The 20,065-nt window shown below is 44.0% G+C and overlaps 1 protein-coding gene across 1 annotated transcript in view; it reads left to right on the forward strand.

The window, feature by feature from the left end:
• Positions 1-1,260: 1,260 nt before the first annotated feature.
• Positions 1,261-20,065, forward strand: part of LOC144823665 (uncharacterized) — a 41,754-nt gene continuing 22,949 nt past the window's right edge. Inside the window, exons 1-2 of the mRNA XM_078682373.1 lie at positions 1,261-1,417; positions 7,523-7,718. Coding sequence (XP_078538499.1) covers positions 1,261-1,417; positions 7,523-7,718 — 353 coding nt within the window. The remainder of the gene's footprint in view (positions 1,418-7,522; positions 7,719-20,065) is intronic.

The following is a 20,065-nucleotide window of genomic DNA, read 5'->3' on the forward strand; positions in this document are numbered from 1 at the left end:
CTCTTTTTCTCAATCTATTATCTCTCTTCTTCCTTTACTGGAATTTCGCCCTAGAGGTACTAAAAGAAAGGAAAATGAGTTCGGTTGTGGGACTAATTCTGACCTTTCTACAAGTCCCACGGAAGCTGATTCGTCAGATATACCCTGGAGAAAATGCTATTGTGTATTGCCTGCAAGCACCAGGCATGGCCTCTTATCTGCATTGAGATTGCAAGGTTTTTACCTTGCCCCGCAGTTCAAGGGGTCAGTGCGGAGCAAAGCGCCTGTTCTGACCTGTAAAGTGAATTAATTTAACCTGATGTTTCTTGGAGTTCAGTTAGAGCTCGATTTGTAGATAGTGCCTCTTTCTAGGCTGCTCTGCCATGTAGAATGCTATGACTCGTAGAACTATAGACTATTACATGAATTAAACAGTACGCACCGCAAATGCAGCTCAGCCCCGAGCCACCGCAGTCTATCAAGATGCGGTCCTCGTACGTCTGGAATATTCGTGACTGCACCAGGTGACGAGACACACGACTCGAAGTGGCTTTGAGGCCAAACGTGTCCTTCTGTCACTGGTGAGCAGGCGCGTGGATGAACGTGCAAGACATGCGAACACGCAGCTGTAGGAGGAAGGTTTAGAACCTAGGGATGTGTCAATTGAAACATTTGGTAAAGTTTGCACTCTTTTTGTGCCTCGAAAAATGAAATAAAAGTATGAGCCAATAAGAGATTTCTAGAGACCCAAACGTTCTACTAAAATAGACAGCTCACGTATGGAATATGAATGAAAAATATTACTCTGAAACCTTTGTGAACTCTGAAATAGTGTTCACCTACTTTGTTGATAAAATAAATGCGATTTACTATCAAGGTGTGTGTTTCGTCTCTCTCAGCGAGTCTCAAAAGGGAAGGGTGGAACCAGACACACCTCGGTTTGCTGGAAATCGCGCCTCGGATAGGGGTGTGGAAGCTAGGCAGACTACAAACCATAAACTGGGCTGAAATTAAATTTCGTGGACATTCCGAGGATTCTCACCTATTGTTTTGCAGACAAATATATGTCATATTACGAGAAAATGACAGGGATTGGCAGTTGGAGGAAGTAGAGACGAATGACAAGCCAGTTTGGCAGTTCAGAGTGAGCAAAAAATTGCAAATATGTCCCAAGCTGCACATCGTGCAAAGGGTACAAATACGGTTGACCCTGCCCCAATGAGTCACTCCGATAGGTGTTTTCCGTGATTAAGCAACCAGCGCAGCATTGCACACATAAAGATGGCGGCAACAACAACCATGCTCCTGATGCTGACGGTGATGGTCGGCCCCGTTTATCTACAGCAAAACTGCAGCGTTGAACACATTACAGATTCAAGTGGCAATTTTACCCTAATTGTGGCACCTGCCACCTACACCGTGAACACGAATTATACTGGTAAGTTGAATGTTACCTAACCTAGAGAATGAGTGAGTCATACATTGGTTTTGCGAATTTAGAAAACCTAAGGTCCAACACATTCCTGGTTTTTTAAATGCTGCATGCGTCTCAAAGTTCTAAACCTTGTTTTATAAAAAGAAGTGGGGCGGTTGCAGTACTTTGCAGCAGCAGGAAGCCAAGGCCTGTGCTGTCTGTTGACAATCCCAGATCCACCCATACATTTCACCCCGAGCGTGAAGAATTGCCCCCACCTCCCCCGGCCCCTTACACCGTCTGCCCCATCTACCTTTACCAAGGAACCCGTTGCCCTTGCGCCGCTCTTCTATTATTCAAACCCTTGTTGTGGAGTTGTAGCGTTTTCCTTCTGGACTTCCAGGCACTACTTGTTGCTCCCTCTCGAGACCCTGAGCCAGGATGCCATTGAGGAGACTGCTGAGCTGAGTCCGGGCACGTCTCGAGCGCATCAATCCACAATCGAAAACTTTGGTTCGCCAACGTGACTAGAAGTTTCTTGAATACCCACACCATCAGGACTTGATTAAAATATTCACCCACCACTAATTCATATTCTGCGACATAGCTTTAATACGTTTTGTACTGGTGCATATTATCTCAGTTTTAAGCTGTGTACGTGGTAATTTATGATTTCTCCTTGCACCTGGTAACAATTTATAGAGATAAGCTCTGATTTAGGGAGGGGCTTCCAGTATGAGGCCGATAACTTCTGAAGTCTCAAAGTGTGAATCACTGATGAGCTGCGGTGTGGCAGCTCTGACCAGTTTTTGGCACTCAGAGGCTCAAGGATGCTATTCTCCATTTGTTTTCCCGGTGTGAAGAGATTCTAACATTGTGCCAACACTATTTTATCTCACATTTTGGCTTTCCAAGTCTTCAAGAGGGAGTTACTCAAACCTAAACATAACTGCACAATCGTTAACATTTTCAGGACCAGAAAAAACAAAATTACAGTTGCCTGTGAACTTAGACCAAGCTTGTTGAATCCTGTGTCCCTTAGGGCAAAGGCAGTCCAGCACAGAAAACGTAGTGGTGTCAGCCATATGTAGGACCCTTCTTGTAAAACCCCCATTGCACGAAGAGGTGGGAAGTCCTAGTGGAAATTCCAGTTGCCCAGTTACAAATGTCTTCCTTTGCATCCAGTTAATGGCACAGGCCTACGGGCTTTCAAATTGTGTCCTGAATCCACCATGTGCTGACCTGATGTCATACAACAGATGCCAACCAAGCTGATGTTGCCCCTGGCACAAGTAATTCCCTTCATACTCCCTGAAATAGGGCACTCGATTGCAACGATATTTTGGAGAAAAGTGTTTCATGCATGACTGTGAAACAACGCAGTGTAGTCCCCGTGATCACCTTGATCATTGTCTAATGCCCATGTTAGTTTTCCAAGATAACACGTTTCTCCTATTCTCAGACTCCCTAACTTAATATCCCTGCTGCAGTCTGCCATTGGTGTGACATCACTGCGCTTTTGATGTTCCAACAGCGACTTTCCAGATACCTCAGAGGTTTTCACTGCAGACCAGGGTTTGATGAGGTACGTGAAGATGTGCTAGCTGTGGAGTGAATATGTTTGGGACTCACACATCAATGCACATACTCACACGCGCACACACAGTGACCTGCAATAAAAAAATTCAGAACTGATTCACCATGTTTTGAAAGAAATTTACATGCATGTTGATGAGGAATATTCAATTTTGATATATCGTTTGCCCGAAGCTATTTGTGCAATATTCTGTGTAAGCGTTTTTGGGGGATTAGTTCCACACAATATATACTTGTTTATCCGGTATGAATGCTCAATGTGAGCATGCGAAATCGTAACCCAAAACCTTCAATTATTTCTATTTTAGGACCTAGTCCTAAATATGTTATAGTAGTAGTAATATTGCCATTTTGAGAAAACTTTGTATAATCTGAGGATCTACACAGGGAAAATGTAGGGCACAGAGACATATGAAGGACACATTAAAATTTCACACTGCCAAACCATACATGACCATTGATCATTACTCTCACATATATTTCTTCCTTTCCCTTTTCAGCAAGATGAAAAACATTGAAATTCTAACTTGTGAATGGAGTTACTGACTCTAGAATATAGTTAGGAAACATCTATCAACTAAGGTGAGGGGCGCAGGACAGAGCACACCACCGCCCTCATCCAAGTACTTATCCAAGTCCAGAGCTCAGAACTAAACTACTACCTCCTATTGAAGGTGAACTAATGGGGCTCATATATCACAGTGGCCCTAAAATCTGAGCACAGGTTGTCTGCTGCTTATGGATGCAATATTCTGTAGCATCACCATTCAGATGTTTACCGCCAGGACACAATTCTTGATGATGAGCACCCTTACAAGGACTCGAGGCTCCTAGAAGTTAGAATGTGTGGAGGTGGCTATGACTTTAGCACTGCTCTGGAACACCTCACTGAAAACCCCTGAGCCATTGAAGATCCAGGAATGTTCAGAAAGACTTTGACATTGAATTATATCCCATCCAGTATGTGACGTCAGATCGAAACGTGTTGGTGGGCCATCAGTGGTCATGCAGTTCTTTGCTGCAGAGTATGAACCACACAGTAATAACCACATGAACTCACCTGGCATAGGCTGAATCATGTCTCGCAACATGCCCATCTTCCGTGCTTCTTCAGACATGTAAGTGTGCTCATGTGCATGTAGGCCAAGACCAAACACAGTGAATACTAAAGAAATCAACTATTCAATCAATGAAATAAGACACTTACCTTCTGATTACCAAGCCCCGAATAGCCAACGATGAGAGCTGAATGGAACACTTGTACTGAGTCAGTTAGCAACATTAAAAGCTTGATTCCCTAAGCGAATTACAAGTGTAAATCTAACTTACATGTGCAAATACTCTTTTAAAAAGTGCCTGACTACTTTTGGAACTTGGTGAAGTTATTTTTGCACTCGTAAAAGAATTAACTCATACAAAGGATTCTGTCAGGGGTGGAGCTTCGATTAGTGCAACAGGTGCAGTGGCACCAGGGCGCAGACAGCTTCTTTCATACGTGCTGCAGAATGCCCAAAACCCATGGAATACAAACCTATAAACAAGGAGCGTGTAATTTATCTGTCTTTCATAAACAACCAATGTCCGAGCTTTATGCTCTTCCTCCAAAACAAAGATCTTGAGGGAGTTTTGTTGGGAGATGTACAAATTCAAATTTTATTCAATCCATCAGACGTTAAAATTACAAGTTCCAAACAATCCAATCAGTAGTCAAATTCAATCAGCAGTACAAATTCAAAATAATCCAGCCAGTAGTCAAATTAAATAAGCCAACGCGATTCGTCCAGTGCGAACATCATCAGGGCTCATAATCACATCAGAAATATTTTCTTTCTTGTCATGTAAATCATCGACATAATTCGTAGCACCATAAGCCCACCCTGGTACATTCCCTGCAGCTGTGGCCTGTTCCCAATCTTTGATCTACTATGTACCTCCGTTCTATCTTAACTGGATGTATGACGTTACAACGCATGCTATTACAACGCAGGCCTTTACGACGCAAGTTTTACAACGCAAGTCGTTACAACGACTTGCGTTGGGGAGCGCTGGATAGTGAATAGTTTAATTTACTATTCCAACTCCAGTCCCCGTGGATAGTAGGGAAGGTGTTGGATAGTAAATTAAAACTATTCCCTATCCTAGAGCGCCCCACAGTGCAATTCGTTGTGAAAGTTGCGTTGTAATGGTTGCGTCGTAAAGGTACTTCGTTGTAACAGTTGCGTTGTAAAGGATGTTTCCCATCTTAACTACCACTCTCCCAGATTCAGGATTCCTGCCCCTTTCTCACAGTGTAATGCATGAAAGGGATCCATGTTCACAAGGCCTTGAAAAGTCATGCAGAGTGGCTTTTAGGTGGCTTGGTAAATATGGGCAAGACCATGGCGCTACTGATGCATCAAAACAAGTGATGCACCGAAGACGCAATGTGCTTGTAAAAAAGGCCTGAAGGGCCTCATTTAAAATGGATCTGCACCAGCGTCTCTTTTTGGAATGCTCCGATGGTGCAGGTACCTGCGCCATGTTTACCAGGCAGCACTAAGCCACTTTGCATGGCTTAATAGGGCCTTGTAAATATAGTTCCCTTTAATACAGTTTTGTGCATTACACTGGCCTGCAAAGGGTGTTGCTGGGGGCATTCCCTGTAACACCCATGGCTTTTTGGCAGCATCCCAGATTTACGAGGAATCATAACTCTGTGTCAGTGCCAAAAACATATGCCTCCCTAGGGGAGTGCGTACGGGAGGTTTGCCTTCTGCAGCACCCATAGAAAGAGGAAAAAGCGTCCTGCAAATGCAGGTGCATAAAAACAATCTTCCCTGCAACAAAGGCACCCCTTGCACCATGGAGCAAAGGTGCCTGTGCAGGCGCATCGCAGCCCTCTGTGTGCCAGCACAGGGGAAAAGGACAGGAATGTGCTGTATATATGCACCATATCCGATAGATATGATGCATTTGCCATAGAGCAGCGCAGAAGGAAGGCTTGTGGTGCTGCCCTGTGACAAAATCTTGGAAATAAGGCCCCTATTGACTAGCAACAACATAATTAACTTAAAGAGGAAATGAACAATGAAAAGCAGAAAAATTAAATGCCTTTTAAATACACTTGTTTTGCAGGATATGTCAAGTCTGACGATTTTGTGTCCAAAATTGGGCATTTTGCAGACCCTTGCTCACGAGAACACTGCATGGTGTCATTTGGTGCGGCCAAGATGGCGGTCGCAACTTGAGGCTGCTCCCGACCCCCTTTGTTCTCCCTAGCTATCCTTGTCAGAGAAGGCACGCCCTAGAGACCCGCTGTCCTCCCTTATACCTAGGCTGATGTAGTGGGTGCTGTGTAGGACTACATATACTACTCCTACATTTTGCGACCTTGGGTGAGGACGTGGATGTGGCGGCCAGCTGGCAGTATACATAGGCCAAAGAATGTAGAGGAGACTTGGTTGCCTGTTGCCTGGACATGTCCACATTGAGAAGGACCGATAGCCCATCTTTTCAGCCCAGAGGATGGCCAGCAGTCGCAGCTCCTGGGGTGGTGTGTGAAGGAGGCCAGGCCCTCCTTGATCCTCAGCCACAGCTGCTTCCCGATGCTCTCCTGATCCAGAGCGCAGACCCCTGTGGACTCAGGCTAGCCCTGGGGAAGCATCCTTTGCCACTGTGGCAATTGTGGGGTCCGCAACTGCCGAGAATGGGGCAGCGGTGATGCCGTGGATCCTGTGATGCGGCCTTGCGTGTGGCCATGGACATTGTGGCACACAAACAGAGGGGACCAAGGAAGAAGAAGGGGCAGGGTCGACCTGCTGTCCCGACGCAGCTGCTTTGAGGAGGACTGATGGCCACTTCATTGTGCTAAGACCCGGCGTGTAAGCCACCATCACAACAAGCGTGGAGGACAGCCTGCCATCACCAGGGCAGAGATCCCTCCATGCCCAGATCGCCACCTGCGAGTGCATCAACACCCTGAAGGCCTAGCTGATAGCAAGAACCGCAGCAAAGGCGAGAAGGTCGTGTTAGTCCACCCCTAATCGCTTCAACTTTTTAAAAAATGTAACATTGAGTGCATTTGCAACTTGTATATGTAACTCTAACCACAAGTATCTGTAGTAGACTTATATACTTACTACCATTTTTATGTAAATGTAAAGTTTATCTGTTTGTATGTTTTATGTAATTCATATACTCTGACGTCCTTGTGTAATGTAACTGATACTATTATAAAGCTCTTTGACACCTTCGGGTAAAATTTGCGCTGTATAAAAACCCATAAATAAATTGACATCCATGGTAAATAAACCTTTCACTAAGAGTATAGCTGCCCTCCGATTTAATGTAACTTGTCTGTAAAGGAAGATTCTTTTAAAGGTCACAGCTTTTACAAAAATACCATGACTAGCCTTCCTAGGCTATGCCACTTAAGCTACTCCGCCATCTCTACGCTTTTAATCTCACAGCGTTGCCACCTTTCATCTACTCCAGAGTGGATGATGCCTTCGTTTGCTAAGCTTAGTAATTGCTTGTCATGTTTTTGCCTTGCAGTGACTGTTACCGGGACTGGTAATGTTACATATGTGCGTTTCCAGGCATCTGAAAAAGGCATTAACCCCACGGACAGTTCATGGATTACTGACAATGTAACAAATACTTGTCCGAACAGCAGCGATATCTACATTAATGGGCCTGTTCCATTGGTTGCCCACTGGAAGTCCTCCAATGGAACCTCTGCAACAATACGGTAAGAGCACCTCATTGGGAGTTGATCACTTCAATGTGTCATGAGCATAGTGCATTGGAAGGGGGTGAAAGGCAAGTGAGATGTCTCCTTTGACTCATACTGTTGACTAGATTAGGTTGTATGTTTAGCACTTCTGAGTAGGTTCTGAAGTACTCGTGAGTAGCAAAAGCTACTCTCATTGCCCACCAATACTTATGCTGGACTCCATTGTGGATCTTTCCACATTGCCCAAAAGGACTCACCATGCTCCTCCCACTCAGAACCAGTCAGGTACTCACAGTGCCCTCAAGTACTATCAACACATGTTGCTGACCAGGGCTCAGCAAGCTCCTCACACTGCACACCAGAGCCACCTAATGTGTCCAGAAAGAGGAGAGAGAGAAAGTCACCCATTATTTGGGCCCACAGTTGCATTATTAATGCCATGTCACTGTTTTGCATGGGTACCCAGTTCGGTTTCGGCCCTTTGTCACACCTAGTGAGCACCTTTTGCTGTACACGTGTCTTCATTTTATATTCAACAAAAAGCAGTGGACTGAACAGAATACATTTCAGTCATTTTGTATTTTCTTTGTTTAAATCCTTTATTTTAGCATCCGCATAAGATCTTAAAAGCAGCCAACGTGTTTCGTTCTTTAAAGGCACAAGTCTTGAGAACTTCTTCAGAGCTCAAAAGTCAGAATAGAAAATCTCCTTTATTATGATCATGGGAGTAACCCAATGATGACGACAGGCGATTTTTAAGTTCGCTTATCACGGCTTACCACCCTGTTACTTAGAGCTCCTCGTATTCACTAGGGGTGCCCCCAGCCGCAGCCAGTAGTGGGAGTACCGGCCAGGCGGTGACGTGGGGAGGGGGAGGGGCAGGGTGGGGGGTAGTAATGTATGGATTCCGGACCTTAACAGGTAAGTAAACATAAAAATAAATAAAACAAATTTTGTTGCGCGCACTGCATCACCACATGCAATGCCGTGCACGCAACGAAATTCATTTTATTTATTTTTATGTTTACTTACCTGTTAAGGTCCGGATTCCATACATTACTACCCCCCACCCTGCCCCTCCCCCTCCCCACATCACCGCCCGGCCGGTACTCCCACAACCGGAAGCGGCTGCGTGTCCCTTCATTCTTTTCTAATCAAGATGTTTTTTGATTAGTTGCCCTCACTATGTGGTGGGCTAACTGGAAGCCCTGAATTACCATCATATTATAATGCGATTACAGATTGTGTTTTTGCTGACGGGATTAGTGATTATGATAAAGGAGATTTTCTATTCTGACTTTTGAGCCCTGAACAAGTTCTGAAGACTTGTGCCTTTAAAGAATGAATCGCTTTGCCTGTTTTTTCGATCTTATGTGGATGCTAAAATAAAGGATTAAATCAAAGAAAATACTAAAGGACTGACATGTATTCTGTTTGGTGAACTACTTTTTGTTGAATCTGTTATGTGAATCTGTGATCAGCAGCACCAAAGGGTGACAGGTGCTGAAAATTTGTGCACGAACAATAACTTTGATAAGACAGCAGTGAGAGAGTGAGGTGCTATTGTATAAGTCTGTTGCCCATTTCTGTTTGGAAGTGTTTGTATTGTATATAGTCATTTCATTACAGTACACAAAAGAAGGGGATGTGATGTCTGAGATCTTTCATGGACCTGCTCGGTTAGGTTGATGAGAAATGAAAAGCCAAAAATGTCTTTAATGTGCCTTGGTTCCAAAATCCAGAGTTATTTTGAAGACTTTGCTGCTATTGATTGAAACCCAGCCTATAAAAAAAAGTGGTCAAGTGAGAGCTCAGTGAGTAGCCATGTTTCCTGGGTAGTGCTTCATGATATGCGAGTGTTTGAAGCTTTCAATGTGTCTATAGGAATACATTAATGTGTCAGGTATGGGTGCCGTTGAAATAATGAAGATGATTGTACTGCTAATACTGCAAGTACTACTTCTACCACCAACATTGCTGGTAATACTACTGGCCGACAACATGTACACTACTACTGCGGAGATCACTAAGTCTAATATTACTAATATTAATGCTACTACCATCACTATCATTACTACTACCGCACTATTAGAATGATTATTATCACTACTTTTACTGCAATTTCTAGTACTACTACCCTTAATACTACTGCCACGTCACTATTAATGCTTTGACTACCAGAAACACTGCTACTATTAATAAGGATATCACTGATGTAAATATCACTACTAACACTGCTACTAATAATAACAACAAAATACATATTAAGAACCATATATACATGTGTGCATGTATGTGTTTATTATTATTATTATTATTATAACAATAATAATATTAGTAATATTAGTAATAATAATAATAATAATTCAAGTACTCGTACTGGTACTATTACTAGTATAACCTATTCTTCCACCACTAACGCATTGATTAAACTCCTACTACTAACACTACTTATACAACTCCTACTGTGATTAACAAAACTTATATTGTTCATTTGTCACTAATACTATTACTACTTTTGTTAATACTAATACTACAGCAATTAGAATTTTTACTAATGCCACTATTACTAACGCTACTACTTCTACTACTACTAATAAAAATAATAATAACAATAAAAATAATATTAGCAATGCTAATAAAAACAAGAACCATCACAGTAATAGCTTTATATGTATTACCACTAATCCTTGTAGCAGTAATGATTATAGTGGAAACCGAAGACGAAGAAAAAGAGGGGGGAAAAACCCTCATAGAATCTTAAATTCTTATTTTTGGAGGTTCAGTTTAGTAGGGACATTTAGGCTGAGATGAGCTGGTGTAAGATGCACACATTCTAGAGCTGTATTCCTCTTTGTATGTATTCCGAATGTTTATTGATATTTTAATGGAGAATGCATTCCGTTAACTCCCCTCTATTGAAAGTTTGTGTGGAGGACCAACAGTGAGAAAGGGTTTCAAGATAAGGGCAGGGGAGGCATGGGACATTGCATGACCTGGAGCACGGCAGACTCAAGGGATCAAAGCTCTGCTGAAGCAAGGGAAATGCTGTGTGACATTCAGGATCCGTGCCCCGAACTGGCCTGCATACACGCCTTCATTAGGTCAAAAAATGAATGCCTGAGCTGCTGACAACATAAATCAGAATCCTGAAAAAGTAAATACCATTGGCAGCTGGTGACATTTGAAAGTGGTGAGGCATAAAAATTGTGGTGGAGCACACCATGGCGAGCGAGCGAGCAAGCCCGAACGACCTAAGGAGGATTCGGGTGGGTGGGAGGGGGGATGTACGAGGGTTCTTCCCCTAAGAAACTTTTAAAAAATAAGTGGACAAATGGTGCATTTGCAAGCAAATTTGAGAACACATGCACTTTTTCTTCACAGTCAGAAGAGGTTGGCCTAAACTAATTAATAATTAGTCTCGGTCAACGCTCACCTCCTTTTTCACTGTGAAGAGCCAAGGCCTTGTGGTTATGTAAATGGTTAAATTCATACATCCCATCCGAGGAAGCCTAGCCTGACTCACAACAAATATATATATTTGAGCCTCTACTTATCTCTCTTGCAGACAGAATATCAGCTGTGTTTCTGTTTTAGATGTTCTAATAGTTAAAGAGATTATGCACATAGACACAGACAAAAACCACAAAACTATCCCTCTGTATGGAAGGCGGAGACCAGGAGTAAAACCAGAGTCTGGCAAGCTGCTTATCACAGACAAAGTAGTTCATATTTGTATTCTCTGCTGTGAATGTCGCCTCCTTATGTGCACCTCTACTGATCTTACCACCTCTTCGTTGAACAAATATGGTCTGTTTGAGTTAGATGGCAGTCTAGGTAACAAACGGTGTCACAAGCAGTGTTAGTGGTGCTGTACACCGGCGTTAGGCAGGAATTATTTTGTCTAGACCTCCCTCACCTCCTGCAATTTGCTGCTGTGAACACAAAGCAGGCACAATAAGGGTGCTGCTAAAAGTTTCTGGAAAACTGCACTAGGACATGGTCAGCACAGGCTATATGGGTGAGGGTAAATGAAGACAGGAAAGCAGCAGAAATTTGTGGGGGAAACAACAATCAAGGAATCTCGGAGAGTGTTAACATAAAGTTGAGAATGAGAGAGCACAAGTTTGAAAAAAATGTATAAGTGTACCATATTTACAAGCACGTAGTTAGTTAACATGTACTTTGCACCAGAGTGTTTATATTTAGAAGTGAAATACACAGAGTGTCTTATATTCAGTAGTGAAATGCATAGAATGTTTAAGTAGAGTAACAATAATCATAACTGTGTGAGACTAATGTAGAAATGTTTGGGATGAATATGAAAACCTCACGTTCTCATGTTAAAGGAATAATGTAAGAGTTGAATGTAACTCTAAAAACCAGTATATTGTGTAGGCCTCATGGCAATTCACAAGCAAATCTAAACGTGCTGCTAAAATAATGTGAGACAAGGTTGACATGGTTCTTCTAAATGTACTATTGAACTTAGGGTTAAAAGTATATGCTTTATAGATGTGTTATTTTAGAAACGTATGCTAGTTAAGAATGTTTACTGTTTAAATCAAGTTAACGTTTTAAGAGTGCAGGGACCTGCTTCATGTAAATCAAGTAGGCCTGAACTGATAATGTCATCTCCTTTGATGTGCCATGTGCTCGTTAGAGGAGAAGTCGAGAGGTGCCAAGTACAGAGCTTCACTTATATTTTATGACCTATAGATATGGTGGAGTCTGGAATTTGAGGCCCACTGCAGGACGAGCTGTATGCAGGTGCGAGGGTCCTAATCAGCTCGAATGAAAGGGACTTTGTTCAGTGGCGCCTTGCGCAGGCCTGTAGGAGTTTCCAGGAATTTCAGGGGGTATCAGCGCACTGGAGAAGAAGCCTGGGAACCAAGGTCAACTTTAACAAGGGTCTTCAAGAGTACCATCATGGAGTTTACCGCGCAAAGATGTACCACGTGAGGGGCGTCCCAAGGGGCGTTTCTTTTGGAAATGTGATTTGGTATTAGGGAAAGAGACCCGGGAGGAGAGCAGAGCAGATGATTTTGGGAGCCTAAGGAAGCGGATGGGTAGGCAGATAGGCTGATCAGGAGAGACCCATTATCAGAGAAGAGACAAAGAGAAGTGCGTGATCTTCTTAGGAAGTCACCACGGCTGACACCTAGAGGGGTAAAGATCTTGCTAAGTAGGGATGTCACTTAGGATAGTGTAGGGACAGACTAACCTTAATTTTCTTTTCTGTAATGACTTTGAGGTTGCAACTTGTATCCATTTTGGCAACCCTTATGGTTTTTGAGCTTGTACTTATTATTCTGTTTTTCAGACTCAGACTATTCAAAAAGTTCATGTTCATAGTGATACCGATTTATCTTCTTAATCTCATTTTGAGAAGTTTGTATCTTCAGTTATCTTTGACTTTATATTAAATCTTTGAAACTTAAAATTTGGTCAGTGGTCATTTAGAGTGGTGTAAGTTCTTAAATTGATTGATCTATTGAAAGATTACCTTTTACTCAATGACAGGTACCAACGATTCAGTCGACATAGTTTGGGATTTGGTAAGGTAACTAGTAACCAGTAATCCCGCGTTAGCAGTTGGTAGCAGAGTGAGGATGGTTATCTTCTTGAGGAAGGTAATCTAGAGAGGTTAGTTTACCCCAAGGCCCCTAGACGTCGAGAGACGAGCAACGGAAGAATCGTGTGCCGAAAGGTGCAGACGGTGAAAGAAAAGCAGCAGTATCGGAGAGTGAGTATAAAAAGGGTCATGCGTGAACAGATTGCGGTGTTTTGTGTTGTATTTGTATTGTAATGTCTTGCGGAGTTGAATGCCTGTAGTGTGAATGAGAGAAGGTTGTGAGCGCGCGCAACCTGGTAAGCTGGTTACCTGGTAAACGGGTGAACTGGTGAAATCTTAAGTTCAGGCCAGAGCTTAAGTGGTTTTGGGTGTATCGAACATCCAGGGTAGTTGTCGACCATAGTACGGAGGTCACGAGGTACCATTGACCGCCGTGGATCCAAGATAGGGGGAGTGTAAGAGTGAGTGTATGAGTAACGGACGCTGGTCGAAAGTTACTGTGTGTGAGTAACCTATCGGAGAAGGCGATTGTCTGGAAGTAAACGGAAAGATATTTCGCCAAGTTAAGGTGACAACTACAGAAAGACTGTGGGCGTACAGTCAAGAAAGGTGATCGCTTGGACGGAAGTAATCATTTTTCAGAGTATGAATGGGACGCGTGCATGACCGAGGAGACGAGCTGAGAAAGGAGGGGAACTGCTGCGAAGGGGGACGGGTGACGTCGGCTAGAGCCGCGCTGTGATTGAGCGGTTGGTGTGACGTTAGCTAGAGCCGCGCTCTGGTTGGGCGGCTAGAGTGACGTCGGAGGAAAGTCGTGTACGGATAGGCCAGTTAGTGAGAACGGCGCTGAGATTGGTGGAGTGTCATCAGGAAGTAAACAAACGCAGAGAAAAGAGAAATCATGAAGTGTTTTAAGTGTTTGAAAGGGATTTTTAAATGTAAACGAAGTGAACATTATTACGGGGAAGAGGCTCCGCCAGAGGGTACACCAGCTCATTATATGGCAACGAATGTGGGGCTGCATACGATATTATGGATTGGGGCTTGGAATAAGCTTACGGAAGGGAATGAGGAAATGCAGTTCCCGAGGTACGGGACGTTTAAATTAGAGGTGTTACATCGGCTAAAAGCAACCATGTCCTCATTGAAACCCTCGCCCAGACCAACACAGTTTGAGGCCCTTAATGCATGGATTAAGGCTGCACACGACCGAAATTTGAACAGGCGTCAACAAAGGCTGACGCGATCGGTAAGAGCAGTGCGAGATTCTAAATGGGATGAGGAAGCAAAGCGGTGGAGGGTACAGGTTATTGAGGTGGAAAAAATGTATCCGATGAGGGAGGTGGCAGGAGGAGGAAACCTCATGGAAGAAGACGAGGAAAGCGAGTCGGAAGACAATCTGATAAATAGATTGTTAATGGATAGACCACCTCCGAGAGTTGAGGAAATTGAAGATAGAGGGCTTGCAAGGGAAGATGGGAATGCCATAGAGGGGTATACACCACTCCCTATATCGGAATGGACACCTATCAAAGGTGTGGAGACACCTCAACCTAGTACAGCACAGAGTGTAGTGGGAAGGTTTGTGGTGCAGAAAACGCCAGCCACCGAAAGGGTTGAGTCCTTTGGATTGCCAGATGCTCTTCAAGTGCCTGTTACCATAGGACCCATAGTTTCGATCTATAACCCTGAGAGAGATAGAGAGGAACAACAGAGGCAATTGGATAAAGAAAGGATCGAGATGGAAAGGAGGAATAACGTGACAAATGCATGGAAGCAATTGCCAGGATCGGTAACATGGAATACCCCATTAGACACAACTGTCGGTCCCAATTCAGAACAGGGAGGTCCGAGAGGACCAATGGATCTAAGGGGACCGCGGCCAAGACCCTATTCAGAATTAAGAGCTGATTTGAGGGAATGGGACGGGTCCATAGTATCCCCGAATAATAGGTCGAGAACGGAACCAGAGTGGGAAAGTAGAGGTAACGGGACTGTATCTCATTGTGGGGCCAGCGAAAGTAGTCAGGGGCGGGAAGGCCAAAGTCAGGAGAATAGAGGAGTTACACGTCCTACGGAGGAGAGGGAACAGCAGGAGCAAAATAGTAGGAGTGTAGAGTGTGAGGAGATGTCCCGTCTCTGGGAGAAAGGAGAAGATGAAATGGTACGAGCTTTTCAGAATAGGTTTAGGTGCCTTCATCATGTACTCGGAGAAGATGTTCAACATTGGAGAAAGGAGAACAGCGATAGGTCCCGCCACGCCTCGAATAATCAGGAATCACAGGGAAGTAGGGAAGAAAGAGGGAGTAATGGAACATCTTACCCTGCATCCCGTGAAACTAGCCAGGATGGGGAGAGAGAGGCTAGGAGGCATGAAGGAGTGTTTCACCACCCACCCCGAGAAGATGGAAAGGCATGGGACCTAGAGAGATGGGAACAGGGGAGGACTCCCTATAACTCACCAATACCTAAACGTAGATCTCGGAGCTGGGATGGGAGAGATGCGGATGGAGGAGCTAAATTGAGTGTCTTGAAAGCTGAAATTAAGGCAAAAAGGCTTGATGTTACTAGTTTAAAATCAGATGTTGATGAGATAATAGATGGAACATTGCCTTTGGAAAGGATAGAATTGTATGAACAGGATGAGTTATTGTTCATGGCAAAGGATATTACTAGGAAAGCTAGAGCGTTTCATGAGAAACTGACTGATTTGGCAGACAGGTATGCCGTGGATTTATCTAGGACAAGGGCATTACAGAGTAACCACAGATTACAGTACGCAGACCAGGATCTAGATGAGAAGAGAACTACTGGATTAAAAATACACATAAGAGAGCTGGTAACAGGGATAAGAGTGTGGAGAGAATTGGACAAATGGGAAGAAAGGTGGTCAAAAAAGGGCACAGTTAGACGAAGTGCAAATGTGATGACCCCCGAGGGAAGGGTAATGCATATGGAGGCATTCCCTTTGCGAGAAATATCAAACGGAAATTATGTACATGTACCCTGGAGTAGAGGAGATTTAGCTGCATTTACCAACTCATTTCCGAAGTTGCGGGACAATCCAGTAGAGTGGTATAAGCAGGTAGAGAGGTTTGTTAAAATTTCGAAGGTATTGTGGATTGATTTGAACACGTTGTTTGACATCGTGGTCCCATCTGATCTGTGGACCCCGTGCAAGACTAGTGTTGAATGGCCAAATACTGAACCAGTGAGGGATGCTCGGACTAATGGACCGTCCGAGATTGTCATGCGAAAGTATGAAAGGGTAATAGCATGGCTGAAAGATAAGGTACCACCACAGGACATAGATTGGGTGAAAATAGACCGAACAAGGCAGGAACCCAAGGAGACAGTTCACGAGTTTTATGAAAGATTATTGAAAACATTCAAGCAATACAGTGGACTAGATGTAATGGATCCCAAAGATATAGGGCAGTTTGTGTCAAAGTTTGTCTTGGGGTTGAGACCTGATATTTGTTTGATGATACAGCAACATTTAATCTGTTGGCAGAACAAACCACTAGATGAGATTTTACGTTATGCGAGGTACTGCAGTGACGAGATAGATTCTAAAGCCAAGAATCTAAAGGAGAAATTGATGGTGGTGCAAATGCAGTCCGCTGGGAAGGGTGGCCAGCAGAAGCAGGGGATGGGACGAAAACCAAACGGTCAGAGCAAAGATAATGAAGAAGGGCAGAGACCTAGGATAGACTTTGCCACTTTAAAGAAAACGACAAAGTGCCATCAGTGTCACCAGGTGGGGCATTGGCGACGCGAGTGTCCCTTTAACCCCGAAAATGGAGAGGTAGAAGTAGAAGAGCAGGTTCAAGAAGTCCCAACACCAAAGGTGACAGTTCCAGGAGGCAAGGTGGCCAAAGGGGGGACTTCGGCCCCACGGGCCCAGTTCCCACAGCCACCGAAGGTAGCGACAGGGGGTAAGGTCTTTAAGCAGATGCCTCTCTTCATCGAGGAAGACAAGTGTTACTACATTGATCCATTGACAGGACAACGTGTGAGCAGTGAAGAGGACTGTACCCTCGGGGCAGTCCTAGAAGTGGATCAAAGAGGGCCATTTGTTGAGGCAGAAGTGGCAGGGTGTCCCACTACGTTCTTAGTGGATACTGGGGCTACTCGTTCGACTCTGAGATCAGCGGTGGTTCCAGACTTGCCAATGTCAGGGGAAACTATTCAGGTGGTAGGAGTCGCAAATAAAAGAATGACTAGTCCTTTGACAGAACCAGTGTCTGTGAAAATTGGAAACCACATGAACGAACATCAGTTTGTGGTTTGTGACTCGAGTCCGGTATGTCTGTTGGGAAGGGATTTGTTGTGCAAATTGAATTGCACCATATACTGCACCCCACAAGGAGTGGAGGTACAGACTACCGACGATGATGCTACCTTTAAGGTGGCCAATTCAAAATTCTGTGTAGAACTATATCCTACTCTGACTGTAGAAGATCTTCCCCAAGATTTAAGAGATGCAGTGGCGTCAGAGTTGTGGGATTTCACAGGAGAAGATATAGGATTGATTAAAGGGGTAGAAACGGTAAAAAATTTGGTAAAACCAAATGTTGAGTTTCCAAGAACGCCTCAATACAAATTGTCCCAGGAAACGATTGCGGGAATAAAACCTGTGATCGAGTCAATGATACAACAGGGAATACTGAAAGAAATCGTGGGTAGTCCTTGTAACTCCCCGATTATGGGTTTGCAGAAACCTAGCGGGAAATTCAGGATAGTGCAGGATTTACGAAAAATTAACAACATAGTCGTTTCATGTTGTCCCGTGGTACCGAATCCTTCAGTGATATTGTTTCAAATACCATGTCAAGCAGAATGGTTCACAGTGATAGATCTTTGCCAGGCTTTCTTTTCAATCCCATTGGATGAAGAGAGCAGGTATCTTTTTGCTTTTAAAATGGAAGATCGCGTTTTAACATGGTGTCGAATCCCACAAGGATTCACAGACAGCCCATCCATCTTTAATCAGTTGTTTGAAGAAGAATCTTGAGAATCTAGTACTGCCACAGAACTCGGTTCTGGTACAGTACATAGATGACCTACTTGTTGCGTCAGAAACAGAGGAAGCCTGTAAAGCAGACTCAATTGCCTTACTGAACCATTTAGCTGAAAATGGACATAAGGTATCTCCGAGCAAGTTGCAGTATTGTCTGACAGAAGTACAGTATCTAGGGCACAGGTTAGAAAAAGGGAAACGTAAGGTGTCCCCAGAGAGGATTGAGGCGATAATGAAAATGAATGCGCCTACAACACAGAGAGAAGTTAGAATGTTCCTAGGAATGGTGGGTTACTGCCGACAGTGGATAGTTAACTTTTCACTGAAAGCAAAGCCCTTACAGAAACTGACGCGCAAGGAGGTGAGTGATCCGGTACCATGGGACGAAGAATGCTTGGTGGCGTTCTTGCAGCTGAGAGACGATTTGTGTCGTGCTCCGGCTCTGGGAATGCCCGATTACGAGAAGTCATTTTCACTCTATTGTTGTGAGAGAGAGGGATGTGCTTTGTCAGTCTTGGCACAGACCCACGGAAATGCCCGTAGACCAGTTGCATATTTTTCGGCTACATTAGATCCAGTAGCCGCAGCGTTGCCCGGATGTCTCAAATCCGTTGCTGCAACGGGTGTCAGCATTGAAAGGAGCGAGAGTATTGTGATGGGACATCCAGTGGTGGTGTATGTACCACATTCAGTTGAATTGCTAATGACCAGGACGAAGACGCAGCATCTGACCAATAGTAGGCTCACGCGCTACGAGCAAGTTATCCTTGCTGCGGAGAACGTGACTCTTAGGAGATGCTCTGTCTTGAATCCTGCTACTTTGATGCCATTACCTACTGTAATAGAAGGCGAAGGATGTGAAGACCACGATTGCCTTGATGTGACTGAACTATGCACGAAACCCAGACCAGATATTGTGGATGAGCCGTTGTCTGACCCCGATGAAATTTACTTTGTTGATGGCTCATGCTTAAGAGACGATACTGGTCGGTTGAGAGCAGCTTATGCTGTTTGTACTATTACTGGAGTTGTGGAAGCCGCTTGCCTGGAAGGAGTACATTCCGCACAGGTAGCAGAAATTATTGCCCTAACTCGTGCCTGCATAGCAGGAAACGGAAAGAGAGTCACCATCTACACGGACAGCCAATATGGTTTCGGTGTGGTTCACGATTTCGGGCAGTTGTGGTCTCAGAGGGGTTACATGACCTCCTCTGGTTCGCCCATTCGAAATGGAGAATTTGTGCGGCTGTTGTTAGAAGCATTACAAGGTCCAGTTGACATTGCAATCGTAAAGTGTGTAGCTCATACTAAGAATACAGATTTTGTGTCACAAGGCAATAGATACGCTGATGAAGTCGCACGCTATTGTGCGGAACAAAATTATTCTTTCTCAAAGGTGGAAATAGAAGGTGCAGAAGAAAAGACTGAATTAAGCATGATGTTAGAAACTGTAGACACTTGGGAGGATTTAAGAATAATGCAAGAGAACGCACCTGAAATGGAGAAAAAGGCATGGGAAATAGCAGGTTGTGTGCGAAGCGAAATGGATTTTGGGGTTTCAGCAGATGGGAGGGCTGTGTTACCTGAAGAATTGGCTAATCCCATGGCGAGAGAAATACATGGTCCAGTACATCTAGGAAGGGATGCTATGATGAGAGTGTTTAGGCAAACTTGGTATTGCCCTAAATTTAGAATAGCAGCAGAATCAGTATGCAAGCGATGTGTTACCTGCCAACAACTGAACGTAGGTAAACGAACACCAGT

This window comes from Lissotriton helveticus, chromosome 3_1, assembly GCF_964261635.1.
Source record: "Lissotriton helveticus chromosome 3_1, aLisHel1.1, whole genome shotgun sequence".
NCBI lineage: Eukaryota > Metazoa > Chordata > Amphibia > Caudata > Salamandridae > Lissotriton > Lissotriton helveticus.